This window comes from Ornithorhynchus anatinus, chromosome 20, assembly GCF_004115215.2.
Source record: "Ornithorhynchus anatinus isolate Pmale09 chromosome 20, mOrnAna1.pri.v4, whole genome shotgun sequence".
NCBI lineage: Eukaryota > Metazoa > Chordata > Mammalia > Monotremata > Ornithorhynchidae > Ornithorhynchus > Ornithorhynchus anatinus.
In genome coordinates this window covers 13,142,323-13,165,128 of record NC_041747.1, presented here as the reverse complement: position 1 = coordinate 13,165,128, position 22,806 = coordinate 13,142,323, and the positions used below count along the sequence as shown (strand labels likewise).

General features: G+C 46.6%; 2 protein-coding genes across 2 annotated transcripts in view; one reads left to right on the top strand and one right to left on the bottom strand.

Annotated features, from left to right (window-relative positions):
- Positions 1–2,511: 2,511 nt before the first annotated feature.
- Positions 2,512–22,806, top strand: part of RASA3 (RAS p21 protein activator 3) — a 172,204-nt gene continuing 151,909 nt past the window's right edge. Inside the window, exon 1 of the mRNA XM_029048305.2 lies at positions 2,512–2,652. The gene's annotated coding sequence lies outside the window, so the exon portion shown is untranslated. The remainder of the gene's footprint in view (positions 2,653–22,806) is intronic.
- Positions 9,381–20,984, bottom strand: CFAP97D2 (CFAP97 domain containing 2). The gene is made up of 5 exons (XM_029048306.2): positions 20,844–20,984; positions 16,221–16,301; positions 13,721–13,839; positions 11,582–11,774; positions 9,381–9,740 (listed from the first exon to the last, which is right to left on the bottom strand). Exons 1-5 carry the CDS (start codon positions 20,940–20,942, stop codon positions 9,600–9,602), a joined length of 633 nt encoding a protein of 210 aa, XP_028904139.1. The 5' UTR covers positions 20,943–20,984; the 3' UTR covers positions 9,381–9,599.

The following is a 22,806-nucleotide window of genomic DNA, read 5'->3' as shown; positions in this document are numbered from 1 at the left end:
GATTTAGCCTTCTAGCTGCCTTTAGCATCCCTTTCAGATGGAGGAGGTCTTCAAGGATCTGGAAACTTGGTGCCCTAAAATCTCGTCCCCCTAAAACCTCTCTGTGACTGCACAACTTAATGATCTCCAGGAGTCCAGTAGCACATCCAATTAACATCAGCTCACGGAGCCCTTTAACCAATTCCCAAGACGACTACCCCAAAATAGACTCCCTCGACGAGGCTACACGTTTTTGCTACCAATTAAAATGAGCTAAATTTGAGTTCAAAAAAGAAGTGCTATGTTACCAAGTGCCAGCTGAAGCAGGAAATCAGAAGTGCCCTGAGCAGACCCTCTCTCAGACACAGATGATTCTATACCTGCATTGTGGTCTCATAATAATGATATTTGCTTCGCACTTACTGTGTGCCAGACACTGTACTAAGCGCTGGGGTAGATACAAGATAATCAAGATGGACAAAGTCCCTCTCCCACATGGGGCTCACAGTCTCAATCCCCATTTTACAGGTGAGGAAACTGAAGCACAGAGAAATCAAGTGATTTACCTAAGGTCACACAGCTGACGAGCAGGGATTAAAACCCAGGTCTTTCTGACTCCCTGGAGAGGTTATGGGGAACAAGCGGTTTTCCAATCTTGGCCTCGGTCTTCGTGCTATCTGCGTGGCTTAGCGGAAGGAGCCCGGGCTTGGGAGTCAGAGGACGTGGGTTCTAATCTTGGCTCCGCCACTTGTCTGCTGTGTGACCTTGGGCAAGCCATTTAACTTCCCTGTGCCTTTGTTACCTCATCTGTAAAATGGAGATTAAGAATGTGAGCCCCCCATAGGACAACCTGATTACCTTGTAACTACCCCAGTGCTTAGTAGTAAATAAGCTTGGCACATAGTAAGTGCTTTTCAAATAGCATAATTACTATTGTTACTATCTGGACGTCTCTTCCGATCCCTCGAGAACCTCTGGAGAGGGCTCAAACAGCGGAAAGGATTGAATGAATGAATAAATGAATGGACTTTGGCTCCCATGAAGGTCTTCAGGGTAGCATGGCATAGTGGATAGAGACCGGGCCTGGGAGTCAGAAGGTCATGGGTTCTAATCCAGCCTCCTCTACCTGCCTGCTACGTGACCTTGGGCAAGTCGCTGGGCCTTAGTTCCCTCATCCGGAAAATGCGGTTGAGACTGAGCCCCACGTGGGACAGGGACTGTGTCCAACCCGATTTGCTTATATAATAATGTTGGTATTTGTTAAGCGCTTACTATGTGCAGAGCACTGTTCTAAGCGCTGGGGTGGATACAGGGTAATCAGGTTGTCCCACGTGAGGCTCACAGTTAATCCCCATTTTACAGATGAGGTCACTGAGGCACAGAGAAGTGAAGTGACTTGCCCACAGTCACCCAGCTGACAAGTGGCCGAGCCAGGATTCGAACCCATGACCTCTGACTCCCAAGCCCATGCTCTTTCCACTGAGCCACGGTGCTTAGTACAGTGCCTGGCACCTAGTAAGCGCTTAACAAATACCATTATTATTAGCTGGAGGAAGGACAGGCAGGGTTTAGGATTAGAAAAAGGCCCATAGCCAACTGTTAAGGTTAGGTTATAAAATCCCCCAGGGCAAGATTCATATCTACTTTATCATCACTCTCCCCATTGCTTAGTTCTATGTTCTGCAAACACATGCTCCATCAATATAATCGATTGATTGGTTGATTGATTAATCTTGGCTGGCTGAGAAACCGCTTGGCAAAGCGCACAGAGCACAGGCCAGGGAGACAGAGGGTCATGGGTTCTAGTTCTGCCACTTTTCTGCTGTGGGATCTGTTCTGGACCTCAGTTTCCTCATCTATCAAATGGGGATTGAGACCGTGAGCCCCATGTGGGCCTAGGACTGTGTCCAACCAGATTTTTTTAACTATCCCAGCGCTTAGTACAGTGCCTGGCATTTAGGAAGAGCTCACCAAGTACTACAAGTATTATTATTATTAGGTACTCAAAGTAGACTCTGAACTGGGCCTACTTCTCCAAAGCTCCAGACACCGGGGGGGGGGGGGGTGAAACCAGGGCAGGAAGTGCTTCAAGTTGAATCTTCTCCTCCACAGAGAAGGTAAAAATAAATTCTCCACAATTTGGCACCAATATTCCTCTGTGAGGACTGACGCTAACCCTGAGGCTGCTTGACTAAACCTTCCGTGTGTGCAACGTGTTTTCCTTCTTTAGATACGTCCCGGGTGACCTTGGGGTACTCACCATCTCAAGGTCAAATGCTACCTCGTGAACTCCTGGGCCAGAAGGCGGAACTCGGAAGGGAGGGTGGGACACCGCCTCCACGACCCAAACTGCCAGATTGACAGCCCAAACTGGGAATACACAAGGTGCCCCTCGCCCCCGTGCCAATCAAATTAGGAATGGGGAGGGGGGAGGGCAGAGATTGGATAAACTGAGGCCGGAAGCTGGAATGGCCTAAGGGCACAGGTGATAAATACCTGCCTCCTCTAATCTTCTGTGTGGAGTAGTGTGATTTGCAGCAGCTGGTTGCAGGTTGTCTTGGTCCAGAGTGTGAGAAGGCCTCTCTGCCTGCACCAAGTGAGGAGCTGTGGGATGCGTGAGCGTCCTGTCCTGCTGAGAGCTCGTGGGGTTGGAAGACAGAAGCTTCACCGTGGGTATGTAACTTTAAAAATGGATTTGATGTCTAAGGGGGTGCCTCCCTAGGGGGGCGTGAACAGGGTGGGAGCTGGCCGCCTCACCAAATGCCACTAACCATAATAATGTTGGTATTTGTTAAGCGCTTACTATGTGCCAAGCACTGTTCTAAGCGCTGGGGTAGACACAGGGGAATCAGGTTGTCCCACGTGGGGCCATAAGTGGGTAGTGTATAACTGGGTTTAACGCATAACTGTATGTAACTCAGAAGTGTATGTAACTCATTAGTGTTTAACGCATAAGTGTATTTAATGCAAAAGTGGATTCCTCCCGGGTGGGGTGAGCACATGGTGGGAACCAGCCGCCTCCCCACGTTGGGAGTAAATCATAAGTTAAATCATCTGTTGCCGACTTGTTCATCCCAAGCGCTTAGTACAGTGCTCTGCACATAGTAAGCGCTCAATAAATACTATTGAATAAGTGGGCCCTGGTGTCCGCCCACACGCGAGCAACATATCAGTGTATTCCTCCAAGCTGTAACACCATATTCCTCCCAAAGCGTTAGCACCATGTTTGCCCCCAAAGGGAAGGCCGATTGTCGCGTCTAAATAATTAATTCAATTCGCCCCGCGGAATCAATTCTGTACAAAACTCAGGTTTTCCATCCCCGGCCTCTCTCTCTCGCCGCACCGATTCCGAAAGAAGCTGTTGGGGGGAGGGCAAGGAGGAAGAGCAGAGGGAGGGAGTAGGGGCAATAGGGTGGGGACTGTACTAAGTGCTTGGAAGAGTACAATATTATAGTAAACAGACCCGTTCCCTGTCCACAACGAATTTACGGTCTGATATCCAGGCTTTCTCCACACTCCACCATTGTTTCTCGGTTTATTTCTAATCACAATTCTCGTTGTTTCTCGGTTTATTTCTATTCACAGTTCTCACTGTTTCTCAGTTTACTTCTAATTCCTGTAAACTAGTTGTGGGCAGGGAATGTGCCTGTGTATTGTTATATCATATTGTTAATCCCGGCTCTGCCGCTTGTCAGCTGGGTGACTGTGGGCAAGTCACTTCACTTCTCTGTGCCTCAGTGACCTCATCTGTAAAATGGGGATTAACTGTGAGCCTCACGTGGGACAACCTGATTACCCTGTATCCACGCCAGCGCTTAGAACAGTGCTCTGCACATAGTAAGCGCTTAACAAATACCAACATTATTATATAAGCAAATCGGGTTGGACACAGTCCCTGTCCCACGTGGGGCTCAGTCTCAACCGCATTTTCCGGATGAGGGAACTAAGGCCCAGCGACTTGCCCAAGGTCACGTAGCAGGCAGGTAGAGGAGGCTGGATTAGAACCCATGACCTTCTGACTCCCAGGCCCGGTCTCTCTCCACTATGCCATGCTACCCTGAAGACCTTCATGGGAGCCAAAGTCCATTCATTTATTCATTCATTCAATCCTTTCCGCTGTTTGAGCCCTCTTCAGAGGTTCTCGAGGGATCGGAAGAGACATCCAGATAGTAACAATAGTAATTATGCTATTTGAAAAGCACTTACTATGTGCCAAGTTTATTTACTACTAAGCGCTGGGGTAGACATAGGGGAATCAGGTTGTCCTATGGGGGGGCTCACAGTCTTAATCCCCATTTTACAGATGAGGGAACTGAGGCACAGAGAAGTTAAGTGACTTGCCCACAGTCACACAGCCGACAAGTGGCAGAGCTGGGATTCGAACTGATGAGCCCTGACTCCAAAGCCCATGCTCTTTCCACTGAGCCACGCTGCTTCTCCCTCTGTTAAATGGGGATTAAAAAAAACCTGTGAGCCCCACGTGGGACAACCTGATCACCTGGTATCCCCCAGCGCTTAGAACAGTGCTTTGCACATAGTAAGCGCTGAACAAATAACCACTTTTATTTATTTATTTTATTATATCATACTATCCCAAGCATTTAGTACAGTGCTCTGCACACAGTAAGGCTCAATAAATATGATTGACAGAAAATTTGACTGCCTTCAAAGCTTTATTGGGGGTCTATCTCCTCCAAAATACCTTCCCTGGCTAAACCCTCCCCGCCTTTCCTATTCTCCCACTCCCTTCTGTGTCGCCCTGACTTATTCATCCCCCCTCCCAGCCCCACACCACTTATGTCCCTATTTGTCATTTATTTATTTCTATTCATGTCTGTCTCCCCGCCTCTAGACTGCAAGCTCATTATGGGCAAGGAGTGCTTCTTGTTGCATTGAACTCTCCCAAACGCTTAGTACAGTGCTCCACACACAGTAAGCGCTCAATAAATACGACTGAATGAATGAATGACTGAGCCCCAAGTGGGTCAGAGACTGTGTCCAACCCGCTTACCTTTCATTCAATAGTATTTATTGAGCGCTTACTATGTGCAGAGCACTGTACTAAGCGCTTGGAATGAACAAGTCGGCAACAGATAGACAGTCCCTACCTTGCATCTACCCCAACGCTCAATACAGTACTCGGCACACGGTAAGCGCTTAACAAATGCCATAAGTATTATTATGATTATTATTCTGGGTGAGCTCGTTTTGGGCAGGGAATCTGCCCGTTTGTTGTTACATTGTACTCTCCCAAGCGCTTAGTACAGTGCTGTGCATACAGTAAGCACTCAATTAAAGAAGATTGAATGAATTACACGTGGGTGTGTTTCTCTGAAAAATGGCAGGGGTGAGATTTTTCAGTTCTGCTTGGCCACCACTTGGTGTAACTGTTACTCTTTGCATACTGGGGGTTTGTCCAGCTCTGGCTTCTTGAAAGAGAGGAGACCCAGGCCTGGGCAATTTGGACGTGCTCATCTCCTGCCCAGGGGCTCCGAATGAGGAGAATGATTTCTTTTATCATCAATCAATCGGTGGTATTTTGTAGAGCACTGTGCTAAGTGATTGGGAGAGTATAATAAGGGTGAGTGGGCAAAACCCCCACTCTCCAGGAGCATACAGGAAGAAAAATGAACCATTTACAATTTTTTAAGGCAGAGCAGGTGGCTTGAGGGAGGGAGGGGCACGAGGAAAGCGGCTACTGATGCTGAAGCAGTCGGCCGGATTCAGGACAGACTGTCTAGACTAAACTCGTTGTGGGAAGGGAATGTGTCCGTTTATTGCTATATTGTACTCTGCCAAGCCCTGAGTACAGTGCTCTGCACACAATAAGCACTCAGTAAGTAGACTAAACTGAAAACCCCATTCATTCATTGACTCAATCATATTTATTGAGTGCTTACTGTGTGCAAAGCACTGTACTAAGTGCTTGGGAAGTGCAATTCGGCAACAATTAGAGGCAATCCCTGCCCACAGCACTTAGAACAGTGTTTGGCATCTAGCACCTAGAACAGTGTTTGGCATCTAGTAAGCACTTAAATACCACAGTGATTAATAGATTTAGAAGACTCGATCCCTGGATTCCACGCCAGCTTTCCGCATCGCTTCCTCTGACTCCAGACATTAAGTTGCCTGAAAGTCCAGTTTCCCTTCATTGTGTGGGTTTCATTTTGCTGACTTGGAACTCATTTCATTTAGAAAAGCTTTAATTGTTTTTTAACGTGGCTATACCCAGGGATGATTATAAATAGTAATACACTAATAGCAGTTTTCTTCTGCGGGTGGCAGGAGGCTGGGAAGTAAAGAGGAGACCAAACTTAAATTAAAGAACAGAGGGGATCAGTTTGGGATTTGTGGGAAGGGAAATGTTGTCACTTCATTAAACAAGCAACTCCGACTTCTTACGCTGTGAGGACTGTAAGCTCGTTGCGGGCAGGGAATGTCACATTGTTAGCTTAGAACAGTGCTTTGCACATAGTAAGCGCTTAACAAATACCATCATTATTATTATTATATTGTACTCTTCCCAGGGCTTAGTACAGTGCTCTGCACACAGTAAGAACTCAATAAATAGAATTGACTGACTGACTTTCTCTACTAGTATAGTGCTCTGCACAGTGCACATGTTCAACAAATACTGTGAATTTAGGAGAGTGTCTAGAGTTATTATTATCTTAACTATAGTGCCTGGCACAAAGTAAATGCTTAACAAATACCATTATTATTGTTGTTACAATTATGACATTTAAGCACTTACTATGTGTCAGCACTGTTCTAAACACTGGGGTAGATAGAAGTTAATCAGGTTGGACACACTCCCTGTCCCAAATGGCGCTCTTAGAAGGAGGGAGAACAGGTACTGAATCCCCATTTTACAGTTGAGAAAACTGAGATGCAGAGAAACGAAATAACTTGCCCAAGGACACAAAGCAACTAGAGGTCTGCGGCAAGACAGGCCAGATGGAGATACAGTGAGTAGGTTGGCACTGGAGGAGCAAAATGTGCGGGCTGGGTTGAGGTAAAGCAGTGAGATAACGTAGGAGGGGGCAAGGTGATTGAGTGCTTTAAAGCTGATGGTGAGGAGTTTCTGTTTGATGTGGAGGTGGATGGGCAAACACTGGAGGTTCTTGAGGAGTGGTGAAACGTGGCCAGAACATTTTTGTAGAAAAACGACTTGGGCAGCAGAGTGAAATGTGGACTGGAGTGGGGAGAGACAGGAGGCAGGCAGGTCAGCGAGGAGGCTAATGTGGTAATCAAGGCATGATAGGGTGTTTGGATTCACGTGGTAGAAGTTTGGTTGGAGAGGAGAGAGTGGATTTTAGCCATATCGTGAAGGGAGAACTGACAGGAATTAATGACATTGAATATGCAGGTTGAATGAGAGAGATGAGTTGAGGATATCACCAACGTCACGGGCTTGTAAGACACGGAAGATGGTGGTGCCGTCTGTAGTGATGGGAAAAGGAGGAAGACGGGATTTGGGTGGGAAGATGAGTTCTGTTTCATCGTGTTCAGTTTCCAGCATCATCGGGACATCCAAAAAGAGATGTCCCGAAGGCAAGGGGAAATGCGAGACTGCAGAGGAGAGAGAGATCAGGGCTGGAGCAGTAGATTTGGGAATGATCTCCACAGAGATGGTAGTCGAAACGAAGGGAGCCGGTGTAAACGGATAATTGAAGAAGACCCAGAACTGAGCCTTGAGGGACTCCTACAGTTAGAGACCGAGAATGAGTGCCCGGAGAGATAGGAAGAGAACCAGGAGAGGACAGTGTCAGTGGAGCCAAGGTCGGATAATGTTTCCGGGAGAAGGGGCTGGCCGACAGTGTCGAAGGCAGCCGAGAGGTCGAGGATGGAGTAGAGGCCATTGGATTTGGCAAGGAAGATCCTCAGTGACCTTTGAGAGGGCGGTTTCTGTGGAGTGAAGGGGACAGAAGCCAGATTGGAGGGGGTCAAGGGGAGAATTGGAGGGGAGAAACTGGAGGTAGCGTTTGTCGACAACTCACTCAAGGAGTTTAGAGAGGAATGGTAGGAAGGAGATAGGATAACTGGAAGAAATGGTGGGGTCAAGGGAGGGTTTTCTTAGGATAGGGAACACCCTCCTAGTTCTGTAGACAGTGAGTCTCCTGGGGGCCCAGGGAATGCCTCTATATTCTCATCCATTTATATTCTCAGCACGTAGCAGAGTACAATGTTTTGCACATTGTAAACACTTAAGCTGTCTCCCTGTCCCCGTGAAGAATAATTTCAAACAGTAAGACTGTAAGCTCATCCTCCAGGTTATAGACTTCTCAGTATGAGAAACAGCATGGCTTAGTGGAAAGAGCATGGGCTTGGGAGTCAGAGGTCGTGGGTTCTAAGCCCCGCTCTACCATTTGTCTGCTGTGTGACCTTGGGCAAGTCACTTAACTTCTCTGTGCCTGTGTTCCCTCCTCTGTAAAATGGGGATTAAAACTGTGAGCTGCACATGGGACAACCTGATTACCTTGTATTAACCCCAGCAATTAGAACAGTTATTGGCACAAAGTAATTGCTTAACAAATACCATTATTATTATTATTATTATAAGCTTGCTGTGGGCAGGGAATGTGCCTACCAACAGTTATATTGCAATAATAATAATACTAATAATTATTAAGCACTTATATTGTCAAACACTGTTCTAAATGCTGGAGTTACAAGTTAGGTTGGACATGGTCCCTGACACATTCAGGACTCACACTCTTCATCCCCATTTTACAGATGAAGTAACTGAGGTGCAGGGAATAATAATAATTCTACTTAAATGGTTTCTGTATGCCAGACACTGTACTAATCCCTGGGGTGGGTACAACCAAATCGTGTTGGACACAGACCCTGTCCCACATGGAGCTCACAATCTCAATCAGTGAAGTGACTTGCCCAAGGCCACACAGCAGACCTGTGGCAGAGCAGAGATTTACACCTACAACCTCCCGATTTCCAGGCCCATGCTCTACCCACCAAACCACGCTGCTTCTACTCTTCCAAGCTCTTAATACAGTGTTCTGCACACAGTAAGTGCTCAGTAAATAGCATCGATTAATGGATTGTTTCACAGATGCCCTGCCCAGTGACAGCAGAGAGCCTGGGAGAAGAGAGAGGACTGCTCTCTTGGCAGTCCAGAAAAGAGCAGTAGTTCCTTCCCCTCCACCCTAGCTGCCACCTTTGGTCTCAAATCCGGCATGATCTGAGATCCTTTCTCTTGCTTGCGTATCATTTCACCTGCTGACTCTCAACCCCCCTCAAAAGAGTTTTGCTGCATCACCCTGGGATATTATTTTTGTTAAAAGCCACATCCTCGTTTCCCTCTGAACATCTGCCCTTGGCATGATAGCACTGTGGGCTATGGAGATGGTACCGCTGTCTTTTTATTTATTTATAGCATGTGTTAAGCGACGACCGCGTGCCAGGCACTTATGCGAAGCGCTGGGGTCGATACAAGCTGATCGGGTTGGACGCAGTCCATGTCCCACAAGTCTTCATCCTCATATTCCAGATGAGGGAACTGAGGCCCGGGGAAGTAAAGTGACTCGACCAAGGTCTTACTGCTTCCTTCGCTGTCATCTCTGGCCCTGGCATCACTGCTGAAGGGGGTCAGCAATCATCTACTGGGGGCATCGTTCCCCAACACATCCTCTTGGCCCGAATCCTGGTTCTTCCTCCATCAGTTTGCCTTCTCCGTCCTCATCTTGTTGCTGCTTGGCCTTCTGGGCCTGGTTTGTCCCCCTTTTGTTGAATTTTGATTCCTGCCAGATCAAAAAAATCCATCGGAAACAGAACTTTTAGCGGAACGAAGCCATGGGGTTCTAGCCTTTGGAAAAATCTCTTCTTGGAGCAGGCTGGGGGTTAGAGAGGCTGGAAGGCGGAGGGAGAGGAGAAGTTAAAACCTTGGCCAGGAGAACCCACTTCGAATAGACCCATATTTAATAAGTGTTATTATCAGTAATAATAATAATTGTGGTACTTGTCGAGTGCTTACTATGTGCCAAGACTGTACTAAGCGCTAGGGTAAGACATAAGCTAATCAAGTCGAACAAAGTCCCTGTCCCATATGGGGCTCACAGTTCAAGAAGGAAGGACTAATATTGAATCCCCACTTTACAGTTAAAGAAACAGGCACAGAGAAGTTCAGTGACTTGATCAAGATCACCCAGCAGACAAGTGAGATTAGAAACTAGGTCCTATGACTTCCCAGGGCTGTGATCTTGCCAGTAAGCCACACTGTTCCAGGACAGAAAAAGGCAATTGGGCTTGCTTTTTGTTTTGGATCAAATCCTCAGAAGCTTTCACCAGAAAATTGTCTTTTCAAACCTGCCCCCTCCATGAAAACCTGATCCTCACTACAGTTCATCAGGCTTCGTTCTCAGAGCTCTGGGGTTCCAGCCTAGAAGGGGGGAGGCTTAATTTAATTGAGATGTCCCTGGGGAGGTGACACTTTCCTCTCTGTTTGAATCTGTCCGGGTTCTAATCCCGGCTCTGCCACTTGGCTGTGTGACCTTGGGCAAGTGACTTCACTTCTCTGTGCCTCAGTTCCCTCATCTGTAAAATGGGGATGAAGACTGTGAGCCCTATGTGGGCCAGGGACAGTGTCCAGCCAGATTATCTTGTATTTACCCCAGGGCTTAGAACAGTGCCGGGCACTTAGAAAGTGCTCAACAAATACCATTATTATTACTATGAAGCTCATCTCCTAGACAAAGCCACGATCTTGAGCAGGGATAGTGAGCCCTGGGGGAACTGTTTCTTGAGAAGCAGCATGGTGAAGTGGCTAGAGCATGGGCCTGGGAGCCAGAAGGTTGTGGGTTCTAATTCCGGCTCTGCCACTTGTCTGCTATGTGACCTTGGACAAGCCATTTCACCACTCTGTGCCTCACTTACCTCATCTGTCAAATAGGGATTGACTGTGAGCCCCGTGTGTCCCGTGTGGGACAAGGACTCATCCGATTGGCTTGAATCCCCTCCAGCGCTTAATACAGTGCTTGGCACATAATAAGCCCTTAAATATTGTAACTGCTATTATTATTATTGTTAATGTTAATATTTTCTGGTCCGAGCAGAACTTGCAGGACTGGGTAAGTTAGAACTGAGGAGCTACATCATTTCCATCTGTATTTTACAAGAAGGCCGGGCTGGGTTGCAACCCTGCTCTGTCATTCCGGCCAATTCTGTCACTCTATCGCCCTCCCACACACTCCACGGAAGGAAAATCGAGAACTGTCATTATCATTATTATGATGAGTGTTATTCATACCAATAACAAATATAATTATATTATATAATACAACCATTTTGTGGTAATTATGTACTAAAAATGATAATGACAGTGCCCAAAGTAAAGAACTTAAGCCTGAAAATCAGGGGCCCTGCTACTTTGCCTCTTGGGTGACTTAGGGCAAGTCACTTTGATTCTCAGTTTCCCTGTATTTGAGTGCTTTCTGATAATAATTGTGCTCTTTTTAAGCACTTACTGCTTGCCAGGCTCTGTACTAAGTGGTAGCATCGAGGAGACAAAGGGAATAACAGTGGAGCAAAATGGACAAGTGAAAGGAGTAAGAGGATCAGCGGATGGAAAGAAATCCACCATTACCTTCCATTTGCACACATCCCAGCCTCCAAGCGGGTATCTTCTAATATTATTCTTGTATCTTTCCAACACTTGCCAATCTTCCTGCCATTTTTTCACTTGATACTGAGGTTCCCGTTTCATGATCCTTTGCAGGAGGGCTTGATTCTCCTTGCTCACGCGGGAGATTTCCCGCTCTCGCTTTTCCCTGTTTAAACTCAAAAGGAAAAGATGGATCGAACCCGAGGACTAGGGCAGCAATAGAGCCGAAAGATTCAGGCAGCGGATCTAGACCCTGAGAGTTGGCAACTCGATTAGTGGAGAGAGCGCAGGCCTGGCAGTCAGGGGATCTGTGTTCTAATCCTGCCTCTCTAATTGAGGCAGAGCCAATTGAGGCCTCGCTCCCAAGCCCTTCGGCAATTATGGATATATCATTAAGGGCAGGGAATGTGTCAGCTAGTTCTGCTGTATTGCACTCTACCAAATGCTTAGCAGAGTGCTCTGCACATAGTAAGTGCTCAGTAAATACCACTGATCGACATATCCTTAGGCTCTGCCATTTCTCCTATGTATAATTTATTTTAATATCTGCCTCCTCTTTTTTATGGTATTTACTAAGCGCTTTCTGTACTCCAGGCACTGAACTAAGTGCTGGGGTATAGGTTGGACACAGTCCCTGCCCCACTTGGGGCTCATAGTCTTACTCCCCATTTTCCAGATGAAGTAAGTGAGGCACAGAGTAGTTAAGCGACTTGCCCAAGGTCACACAGCAGTCAAGCGGTGGAGCCGGGATTAGAACCCACATGCCCTGACTCCCAGGCCCGGTTTCTTTCCACTAGAACATGCTCCTTATGCACTGCACTGCAAAACTGCACTGTATTGTACTCTCTCGAGCATTTGGTACAGTGTTCTGTTCCCAATAAGCACTCAAAAAATATGATTGACTGATTTCACTTCCCCTGAAAGCAGGACTTTTTTTCCTTCTCCTCTGTTTGAACCTTCCAAGGGGTGGGCTAGAAGATCACTGCAGCTGACCGAAAGCCTCCAGAGAGGTGCATGAATCCCAATTTCATATTCAAGCGCTGTGATATGCGCTTGAATTCATATCCCAAGCATTTAGTAGGTGCTCTGCACACAGGAAGCGTTCAATACATACCACTGATGATGATGAATTTGTGTCTATGCATGAGGATTCTGGGGGTGAAGACAGCTAGAAGGAAGAAGGGCAGAGCTGATAGCGGGGAGATGTGGTCAGCTCTGCTCCTGTTTTCTGAGGTCTCCGGGAAGGGTCCTGTCACTTTCTCCTCCTCCTCTTTCCTCTCCCTCCACTTTGCTTCTATTTTTGGCTCCGTCCCTGACCCCTCATGGCCGAGTCAGCCCACCTCAACGAAGCAGCGGACTGCCCTATTCCCAGGTGAACTCAGTCTGGGAATCCCCAAGTCCTGTCAGCCAGTCACTCTTATTTATTGAGCATTTACTGTGTGCAGAGCGCTGTACTAAGCACTTAGGAGAGTACGATAGAAAAATAAACAGACCCCCTTCCCCACCCTCGATGATTAGAGAAACAGCATGGATTAGTGGAAAGAGCACGGGCTTGGGGATCAGAGGATATGGGTTCTAATCCGGATCCTCCACTTGTCTGCTGTGTGATGCTGGGCAAGTCACTTCATTCAGTCAGTCGTATTTACTGAGTGCTTACTATGCAGAGCAGTGTACTGAGCGCTTAGAAAGTACCATTCGGCAACAGAATTAACTTCTCTGTGCCTCACCTACCTCATTTGTAAAATGGGGATTAAAAGTGGGAGCCCCACGTGGGACAACCTGATTACCCTGAATCTACCCCAGTGCTTGGAACAGTGCTTGGCACATAGTAAGTGCTTAACTAATGCCATAATTATTATTATCTTAGGTTCTAGAGGAGGAGACAGACAGCATAAATAAATGAATTACGGATATGGACGGGAGGGGGATGAGCAAAGGGAGCGAGTCAGGGTGACGCAGAAGGGAATGTGAGAAGAGGAAAGGGGGGCTTAGTCAGGGAAGGCCTCTTGGAGGAGATGGGCCTTCAAAAAGGCTTTGAATGCTGAGGGGGTGAGTAACGGAGATGGACAGAGAGGTGGCCCGACGGTCATTTATTCAATATGGTAAGTGAGGGCCCAATACCTTCTGCACTTGTAGTTGTTGTGGTTATCTATGCGGCCCCCGCTCCTCATGATGCAGGCCATCTTCTCCAGCAGCAAACCGTTATCCCTCTCGATCACCGAAAGCCTCTCCTCCTCTAGCTGGGCCCGGAGCAGGCAAGGAAACACACCATCTTTACTTCATTCATTCATTCAATCAATCGTGTTTCTGGAGTGCTTACTGTGTGTGGAGCGCTGCACTAACCACTTGGGAGAGTTCAGTGCAACAATAAACAGACACATTCCCTGCCCACAATGAGCTTACAACCTCGATTATCCTGTATCTTCCCCAGAGAGATGTTTCTCCTCGTACACTCATACACGCCCCCAGCCCGGTGCTTGACATGAGGTCAGTATTTAACAGATACCGCAAATAATAATAATAATGATAATTGTGGTATTTAAGTGTTTACTATGTGCCAGGCACTGTATTAAATACCACGATTATTGTCATTATTATATAATATAAGAACTATAAGAATAATAACTCCTTGGAGCTACGGCAGGCTGGGCTCACGGAATGGTATGTCTTTTTTTGCTCTCCCCACTACATCTTCTCTCAACCTTGCACTGTGCAGACTTTCACCTCCCCTCTTTTGAATCCTCTCAAACATTGCCCTGGAAATCTTCCCTAATTGCTGTGGTATTCACCAAGTAGGGAGATAAGGGGTCACTTGACCTTGTCTCGGAACCAGAACGCATCCGAACGAAATCAAATGATGCGACGAAACAAGGTGGGTGACTAGTAATATCTCAGACACGTGTACCGAGAAAGGAGGAGATGCACTTTCAGAGACCTCTTGGGTTGACAGAACTCCTCCTCTCGGCTCCCCTTGGGAGAACCTACCTAGGCCGGGGCTATCGGGGAAAGAGACCCATCTCCTTATTTGGGATGGGGCTATTCTTTATCGTGTTATTCTTTTATTGTCAATCTATTGGGGTTAATATCTCCTCCAGAAACAGTCATGTAGGTGAGTCCCTTATGCCCACCTGAAACTTTTTGTTTGGTTTTAGGGGCATTAGTGAGGAAACGGTGTTCAGTCATTCACTGTCATATTTACCGAGCGCTTGCTGCGTGCAGAGCACTGAAATAAGTGCTTGGGAGAGTACAGTAGACAAATTCCCTGCCGTCAGTGAGCTTACAGTCTAGAGGGGGAGCAGGGATGAGAACCCAGTCCTCTGACTCCCAGGCCCGTGCTCTGTCCATTAGGCTGCACTGCCACTCAGTCTTTTCATCTTTGCCTTCCCGTTGTTTCTCCCTGGTTTTGCCTCCTTCCGGAAGCCCCGCCCCCCCATGCTTCTGTTATGCCCTCCGTCCCCTTTTTATTTCATCCTACAAAGTCACTTGTAGAGGAATTGTATGGATTGTTTAATTTTCATAGCTTCTATTTCTTTCACTCATTCATTCATTCAATTCTATTTTTAAATTTATTTACTGTACTAATTTACTTAGGAAAGTTCAATACAACACGTGGTAAGAAGTAAAAGTAGTCTTCCCCTTTAGGAGAATGAAGTTCATTTTCCACGCCAGTAGTAGCAATTAAATCAGTTTGGGACCTCATCCTTAAGCGAAGCTCGACGTGCTGGATCCCTTGTTGATCCCCTCAAATGTTAAGCTCGTTGTGGGCAGGAAACGTGTCTACCAACCCTGTTATATTTCTGTATTGTACTCTCCCAAGCACTTAGTACAGTGCTTTGCACACAGTAAGCACTCAATAAATATGATTGATTTCTTTCCCAAAATGAGTCTTTCAAAAGCAAAAGAAAAATGATTGAGTCTTCAGCAACCTCTTCTCTACAGATGGATCCAGCCCCGAGCGGGGTCAGTAAGTCAGTTAGTGAGCGCTTACTATGTGCAGAGCACTGTACTAAGCACTTGGGAGAGTCCAAAAGAACAATATTTGGGATGACAAGCCACTCCAGTCAACCACTGAAAGCTGTGTCCAGCACGAAGCAGGCACTTCTAAGGAGGGGAAAACCCCAAATTCTTTGGGGCCACTCAAAGAATCTCCCTTCCATCTTTTTGTTTTGTTTCATGGTATTTGTTAAGCACTAGGTCTCCAGGATAATCAAGTCAGACACGGTCCCTGTCCCACACAGGGCTGGCAGTCTTAATCCCCATTTTACAGATGAGCTAACTAAGGCCCAGAGGAAAAAAAGGATTCATTTAATTGTTCCCAACTGCTGTTTTCCCTGAAAAAGGCTTTTTCTTCATTTTTCTTACAGAAGATGTGGTGACCTTTAACCATCCTGAAAAGAAAGAAAGCTTTTGGGAGCAATTACTCCTCAGGGCAGTTCCGGGGGGGGGGGGGGGCGGGGGGGGGGGGGGGGAAGGAAGTTAATTGGCACTCAGGTGGCCACACATTGATGTGATTTTTTTTTTTCCTGGCTTCCTGGGCCTGATTAGTCAGGTCTTCCTGGTTTGCAGCTCATTTATCCTAATTAACCAAGAGATAACCTTGGGGAAGAGGCCTAGGGGATACCTTCAGCTTCTTGAGCTTCAAGTGAAGATGGCCAAAGGTCAAGGGAGCTTGGGTATCCACCTCTGGTCTTGCCGTCTGGATCTGCAACAGATTTTTATCCATTTGGGTGAAAGTGTTTTTTTACAAATAATTCAAAGCCATGCCTAGATGGAGCCTATTATTAGCACGAATAGCATTATATACCTCATTATTCATATTATCTGGGGCAAAGAGAACTTTCCGAGGGAGAGGGATAATCGGTAAAAAAGGTTCTGGGAGGCTGTTGGTTTGCTACAGAATCTAAATGTGACACTTTGTGAATCGGAAAAGTGATGGAAATGCCTGCTTTATCGGACTGGGATTATGGGAATCGTCTATGCAGTTTATGGGGAAGGTCGGAAGCACCATAAGTCGTGTGGCTTATGGAAAGAGCACAGGCCTGGGAGTCAGAAGATCTGGGTACTAATCCTAGTTCTTCCAATTGCTTGCTGTGTGACCTTGGGCACATCATTTCACTTTTCAGTGTCTCAGTTTCCTCAAATGTAAAATGGAGATTAAATCCTACTCCCTCCTATTTGAGACTTAGAATAGTGCCTGGCACACAGTAAGTGCTTAAGAAATACCATCTTTATTACTATTATTAGACTGTGAGCCCCTTGTGGGACAGGGCTGTGTCCAACCTAATTAACTCATATCTATCCCATCATTCTGAACAGTGCTCGTTATGTAGTAAGCGCTTAACAAATATAATAACCCAGTGAGGCTCTCTCACTTATTGTATTTGCTGGATTTTGTGATTTTTTCAAAGAACCTTTTTTTGATCATTAGCAAAGACACATACTGACACAGTGCTGGTTGCTATACCCACTTCAGAGATGAGAACCCTGAGGCTAAGAAAAATCAAGTAATTTATTCAGTGAGTACTATAAATTTGAAGGATGACTATACAGATCAGCCACAAATATAGGCAGCTATTTGAGCTGCAGTTTGGTATCTGTTCTCCACCCTCCTCTTCTTACCCAATTATCTCCCCTCCATCTTTTTGTTTTGTTTTATGGTATTTGTTCAGCACTCACTATGTGCCAGGTACTAAGCAGTTGGGTCTATATGAGATAAGAGTTAGAAGCAGTCCCTGTCCCACATTTGGCTCTCAAATCCTATTTTACCAGATGAGGTAACTGAGGCCTAGAACAGTGAAGTGATTTGCCCAAGACCACATAGCAGACAAGTGGCAGAGGCAGGATTAGAACCCAGGCCCTCCGACTCCAAGACCTGTTTTCTTTTCATTAGGCCAAGTTGCTTCTCCATCTCTTTTAGAATGCTCTCCTCAGAGGACAAAGTCAAAGTAAGCGCTCAACAAATACCACAATTATTATTGTTATTATCATTATTACTAAAGACTTTGACTCTGATGATGATGATGGTATTTGTTAGGTGCTTACTATGTGCCTGGCACTGTTCTAAGCGCTGTACTAGATACAAGGTAATCAGGTTGTCCCACATGCATCTCAGTCTTATTCCCCATTATACAGATGAGGAAACTGAGGCACAGAGAAGTGAAGTGACTTGCCCAAAGTCACACAGCTCAGAAGTGGCGGAGCCAGGATAAGAACCCATGACCTCTGACTCACAAGCCCTGCTCTTGCCACTAAGCCACGCTGCTACTCAGTCACTTTGTGTTGACAGTGATTAACGTCTTTAAAGTCTGAGTAGGAATCCTTAGGAGTTCAGATTTTCTAGTTTCATTTCTATTTTTCTACAAGGATGGCCTCAGTGAGCTTTCCTTACTGCTGTGTATCTGGCACTTTTAGTAAAATATTTCACTGTCTTTCCAGGGTGGGACAGTACGACTGGACCTGTTAATTACATCTCTAAGGCCCAATTAGTGTCAGTTGGCCCCTGGGAATGGCTTACATTTAGAAGAGACACAAGATTCTCATAAGGCCCAGTGAGGTTAAATCTGGGTTTGGGGAGCGGCATGTTTCCTCTTTGGAAAATAGGTCCTGCGAGAAAAGATGGAAGGAATTCCATGGAGCCGGGCACGGGCTGACTGGAGCCAGCTGGTGACGTGACTCGCTCTTTTTGAGACTGACTGTTCATCTGAAGTTGTGGGTTCATTCCGCAGAGCCGTCCGTAATCATAAGTCTTGCCACCGGGAGGTTGGCATGGTCAGTTGGGGGTGACTGGGACGGAAGCTCCCTGTTGCTCTGGATGGCGGTGTTTCCGGTGAGATAATAGTAATAATAATAGTGGTATCTGTTAAGCGCTTACTATGTGCCAGGCACTGTACTAAGTGTCGGGGTGGATACAAGCAAATCGGGTTGGAGACAATACCCGTCCCACGTGGGGCTCAGAATCTCAATCCCCATTTTACAGATGAGGAACTGAGGCCAAGAGAAGAGAAGTGACTTGCCCAAGGTCACACAGGAGACACGCGATGGAGCGGGAGTAGAACCCATGGCCTTCTGACTCCCAAACCTGTGCTCTAACCACTATGCCGTGCTCCTTCGGGATCTGGACCTTGGGCAAGTCACTTAACTTCTCTGTGCCTCACTTATCTGCAAAAAATGGGGATTAAGGCTGTGAGCCCTATGTGGGACAGGGACTGTGTCCAACCCAATTATCTTGTATCTACCCCAGGGCTTAGTACAGTGCCTGGCACATAGTAAGTGCTGAACAAATATCACGATTAGTATGATTATTAGAGGGATTAGAACCCAGGTCCTCTGACTCCCAGGCCTGGGCTCTTCCCACACTGCTTCCGGACCCCCTTATAGGCAAATTCACGGGGCTCTACTCGGTCCTAATCCTCCTTGACCTCTCGGCTGCCTTTGAAATCATGGACCCCTCCCTCCTTCTTGAAACACTATCAGGGCTCAGTTGTGCTGACTCGGAATTAGCTTGCTTGGTTCTCCTTTCGTCTCTTCGAACACTCCTTCTCAGATTCATTCTCTGGCCCTATATCCTCCACTCATCCCTTAACTGTCTGACTCCCACAAATCCCTGCTCTGGGTCTCTTCTAGCTCTACCTGGCACAATGTCTGGCACATAGTAAGCGCTTAACAAATACCACAATTATTGTTATTATTATTATTCTACCTCCATTCTCTCAGAAAGCTCATTGGCAGAAGTGGCTTCAGCTTCCACCTCTCTGTGGATCACACCAAATCTCCTCCTCCAGCCCTTACCTTGAATAATAATTGTTGCATCTGTGAAGTACTTACTGTGTGCCAGGCACCGTACTAAGCGCTGGGGTGGATATGAGCATATCAGGTTGGACACAGTCCCTGTCCCCTATGGGGCTCACAGTCTCAATCCACATTTTCCAGATGAGGGAACTGAGGCACAGAGAAGTGAAGTGGATCACCCAAGGGCATAGAGCAGACAAGTGGCAGAGCCAGGATTAGAACCCATGACCTCTGACTCCCAGGTGGGGCTCTACCCACTAGTTCATGCATCACCAGCTGTTTAGTAGAGTGCTCTGCATCCATTAAGTGCTTAATAAGTGTAATCCTGCATTTCCTCTTGCCTCAGGGACATCTCCACTTGGGTATCCCACCCAACACCTCAAACTTCAATCAATCCATCAGTCAATGGTATTTACTGAGTGTTAAGCACTGTACTAAGCACTTGGGAGAGACAGCATAAGAGTAGGTATAAACAATCCTTGCTCACAAGGAGTTTACAGACAAAGGGAGACAGACCTTAAAATAAATTACAGATGGTTACGCACTTAAGTGCCATAGAACTTGAGGGAGGGGAGAATATCAAACTTAACATGTATATCATTGAACTTCTCATCTTTCTTCCTAAACTCACTCCTCCTGACTTTCCAATCTGTCAGTAACACCTCCCTGTCCCTCCGGAATCCCTCTACTTTGTGAAACCCAGACTTCCCACTGTCTTTCAACTCCCCCATTCATTCTATTGCCAAGTCCTGCCGTTTTTTCCTTCAGAACAGCTCCTGGATTGATTTTTAGTTGTTAATGGTATTTGTTAAATGCTTATTCTGTGCCAGGCACTGTTCTAAGTGCTGAGGTAGACACAAGCTAATCAGGTTGGACACAGTCCACGTCCCACCTGGGGCTGACAATCAGTCCCCATTTTACAGATGAGGTAATTGAGGCAGAGAGGTCATAGTGGATAGAGCATGGACCTGGGAGTCAGAAGGTCATAGGCGCTAATCCCAACTCAGCCACTTGTCTGCTGTGTGACCTTGGGCGAGTCGCTTCACTTCTCTGAGCCCAGTTACCTCATCTGTAAAATGGGGATTGAGACTGTGAGCCCCATGTGGGACCGGGACCGAGTCCAACCCGATTTGCTTGTATTCACCCAAGCACTTAGTACAGTCCCTGGCACAATTATTATTATTGACCAAGACCACGCAGCAGAGCAGTGGCGGGGCCGGGATTAGAACCCACAACCTGCTGACTCCCTTGTCTATTTGTTTCAGAGCAGAAATCGGAGCTGGGGCTGCTGGTTTCCTCTCCCACCCCGCCTACTGTCTCTTCCGACGTCTCTCTTTAGCAGTTCCCCTCATAAGGCTGCTTATTAACCTCCTTCCTTAAAAATAACCCCGACCACCTGCCTTCATTATCGATGGGGAAACCGCGGTGGTAGAGTGAGGGGGAGGGACTCACCTACCTTTTTCTTGTGTTGCTCATAATGGGCTTTGTCCCACTTTCTCTGCAGATATTTGCTGCTACAAGGCAGAGGTGTCTGGGAAGCGCGGGCCATCTCCATGTCCGAAACAGGGAGGGAAAGAGAGAGAGAGAGAGAGGGACAAAGCCTCCACAGCCCTGACCTTCTTCCAAGCTTGGCCCGGGACACGGCCGGGTGTTTACAGCGGATCGTGTGCCGGTTGGCATGGTATCCTGGCTAACTGGGAAAAAAGAATAGCTGGGGGAAGCGCTTCCGACACGGTTGGGAGAACAGCCGACAGGGATCGGATAGCCAAGGGGTGTTTCCTCAGAGAAGCTTTGGTGACCACTCTCCACTTATTAGTGTCTGCCTTCCCCTCTAAAGTGTAAGCATATTGCGAGCAAGGCATGTGTCCTGTTAGATTGTACTCTCCCAAGAGCTTCATATAGTGTTCTGCATGCACTAAGTGCTCAATAAATCTGACTGACTAATGCTGCCAGGGACAAGAAGCAAGCTTATCATGTCAGTCGATCATCTACAAGCAAAATATTTCTCCCCGATCAACCATGTATGCTCAGATGTAGGTCTTTCCTTCCTTCCTTCCTTTCTCCCTCCCTCTCTTCCTCCCTCCTTCCTTTCCTTCTTGCTTTCCTTCCTTCCTTTCTTCTTCCCTTCTCCCTCCCTTCCCTTCTTCCTCCCTCCCCTCTTCCTTCTTTTCTCTTTCTTCCTTTTCTTCCTTCCTTTCTTTCTTCCTTCCTTTCTTTCTTCCTTCCTCCTTGCTTATTGTTATATTGTACTCTCCCAAGCACTTAGTACAGTGCTTTGCACACTGTAAGTGCTCAATAAATATGAATGAATGGTTTATTGGACTTCACTCAATTCCTTCATTTCCCAGACAGGCTCAAACCACTCCGGCTTAAATAAATATCCTATTTGCAGGGGAATTCCTGCTAAAGTTCAAGGGAATTCTCCTTTCTATTTTGAAACCAAAGAACAAAAGAAAAAGTAAATGAAACCACATTTCCAGGAAATGCTCCATTCCCAAAAACCTCGGGTCTAGCAAGCTTTTCAACATTGGTATTCAAGTTTATTTGAGATTTGTCGAAGATAAATTTGGTGTGTTTTTATGGTATTTAAGTACCTACTACATGCCAGGCACTGTTCTAAGTGTTGGGGTAGATACAAGCTGACCAGGTTGAACACTGTCCCTGTCCCGCAGTCTCTATCTCCATTTTACAGATGAGGTAACGGAGGCACAGGGAAGTGAAGTGACTTGCCCAAGGTCATACAGCAGACATGTGGTGGAGCTGGGATTAGAAGTCACAATTTTAAGATGTGTGTCTAAGTGCTGTGGGGTTGTGGGAGGGGTGAATATTGACTGACCTAAGGTCACTGATCAAGGTGCATAGACAACACAGAAGGGAGAGGAAACCATAGCCTAGTGGATAGAACACGGCCCTGGGAGTCAGAAGGACCTGGGTTCTAGTCCCAGCTCCACCACGTGTCTGCTGTGTGACCTTGGGCAAGTTGCATCCCTTCTCAGAGCCTCAGTTATCTCATCTGTAAAATGGAGATTAAGACTCTGAGCCCCATGCAGAACATGGGCTGTGTCCAACTTGATGAACTCATATCTCCTCCAGTCTTTAAAACAGTGTCTGGCCCAAATGAGCACTTAACAAATACCATAAGTTAAAAAAAAAGAGGGGTTAATCGGGGAAGGCCTCTTGGAGGAGGTGTGATTAGCTAATAGATTCCTTGGGATTTCACTCTGCAGCTTCGCCAGACACCGCCATTCGCTCACTTGCGACACTTGCATTATTGATTCTTCCCACAAGGTGCAGCTTTCATTCACTCAGTCATATTTATTGAGCGCTTACTGTGTGTAGCAGTGGACTAAATGCTTGGGAGAGTACAATACATCAATAAAGAGACACACTTCCTGCCCACAGTGAGCTTACCACTGGGG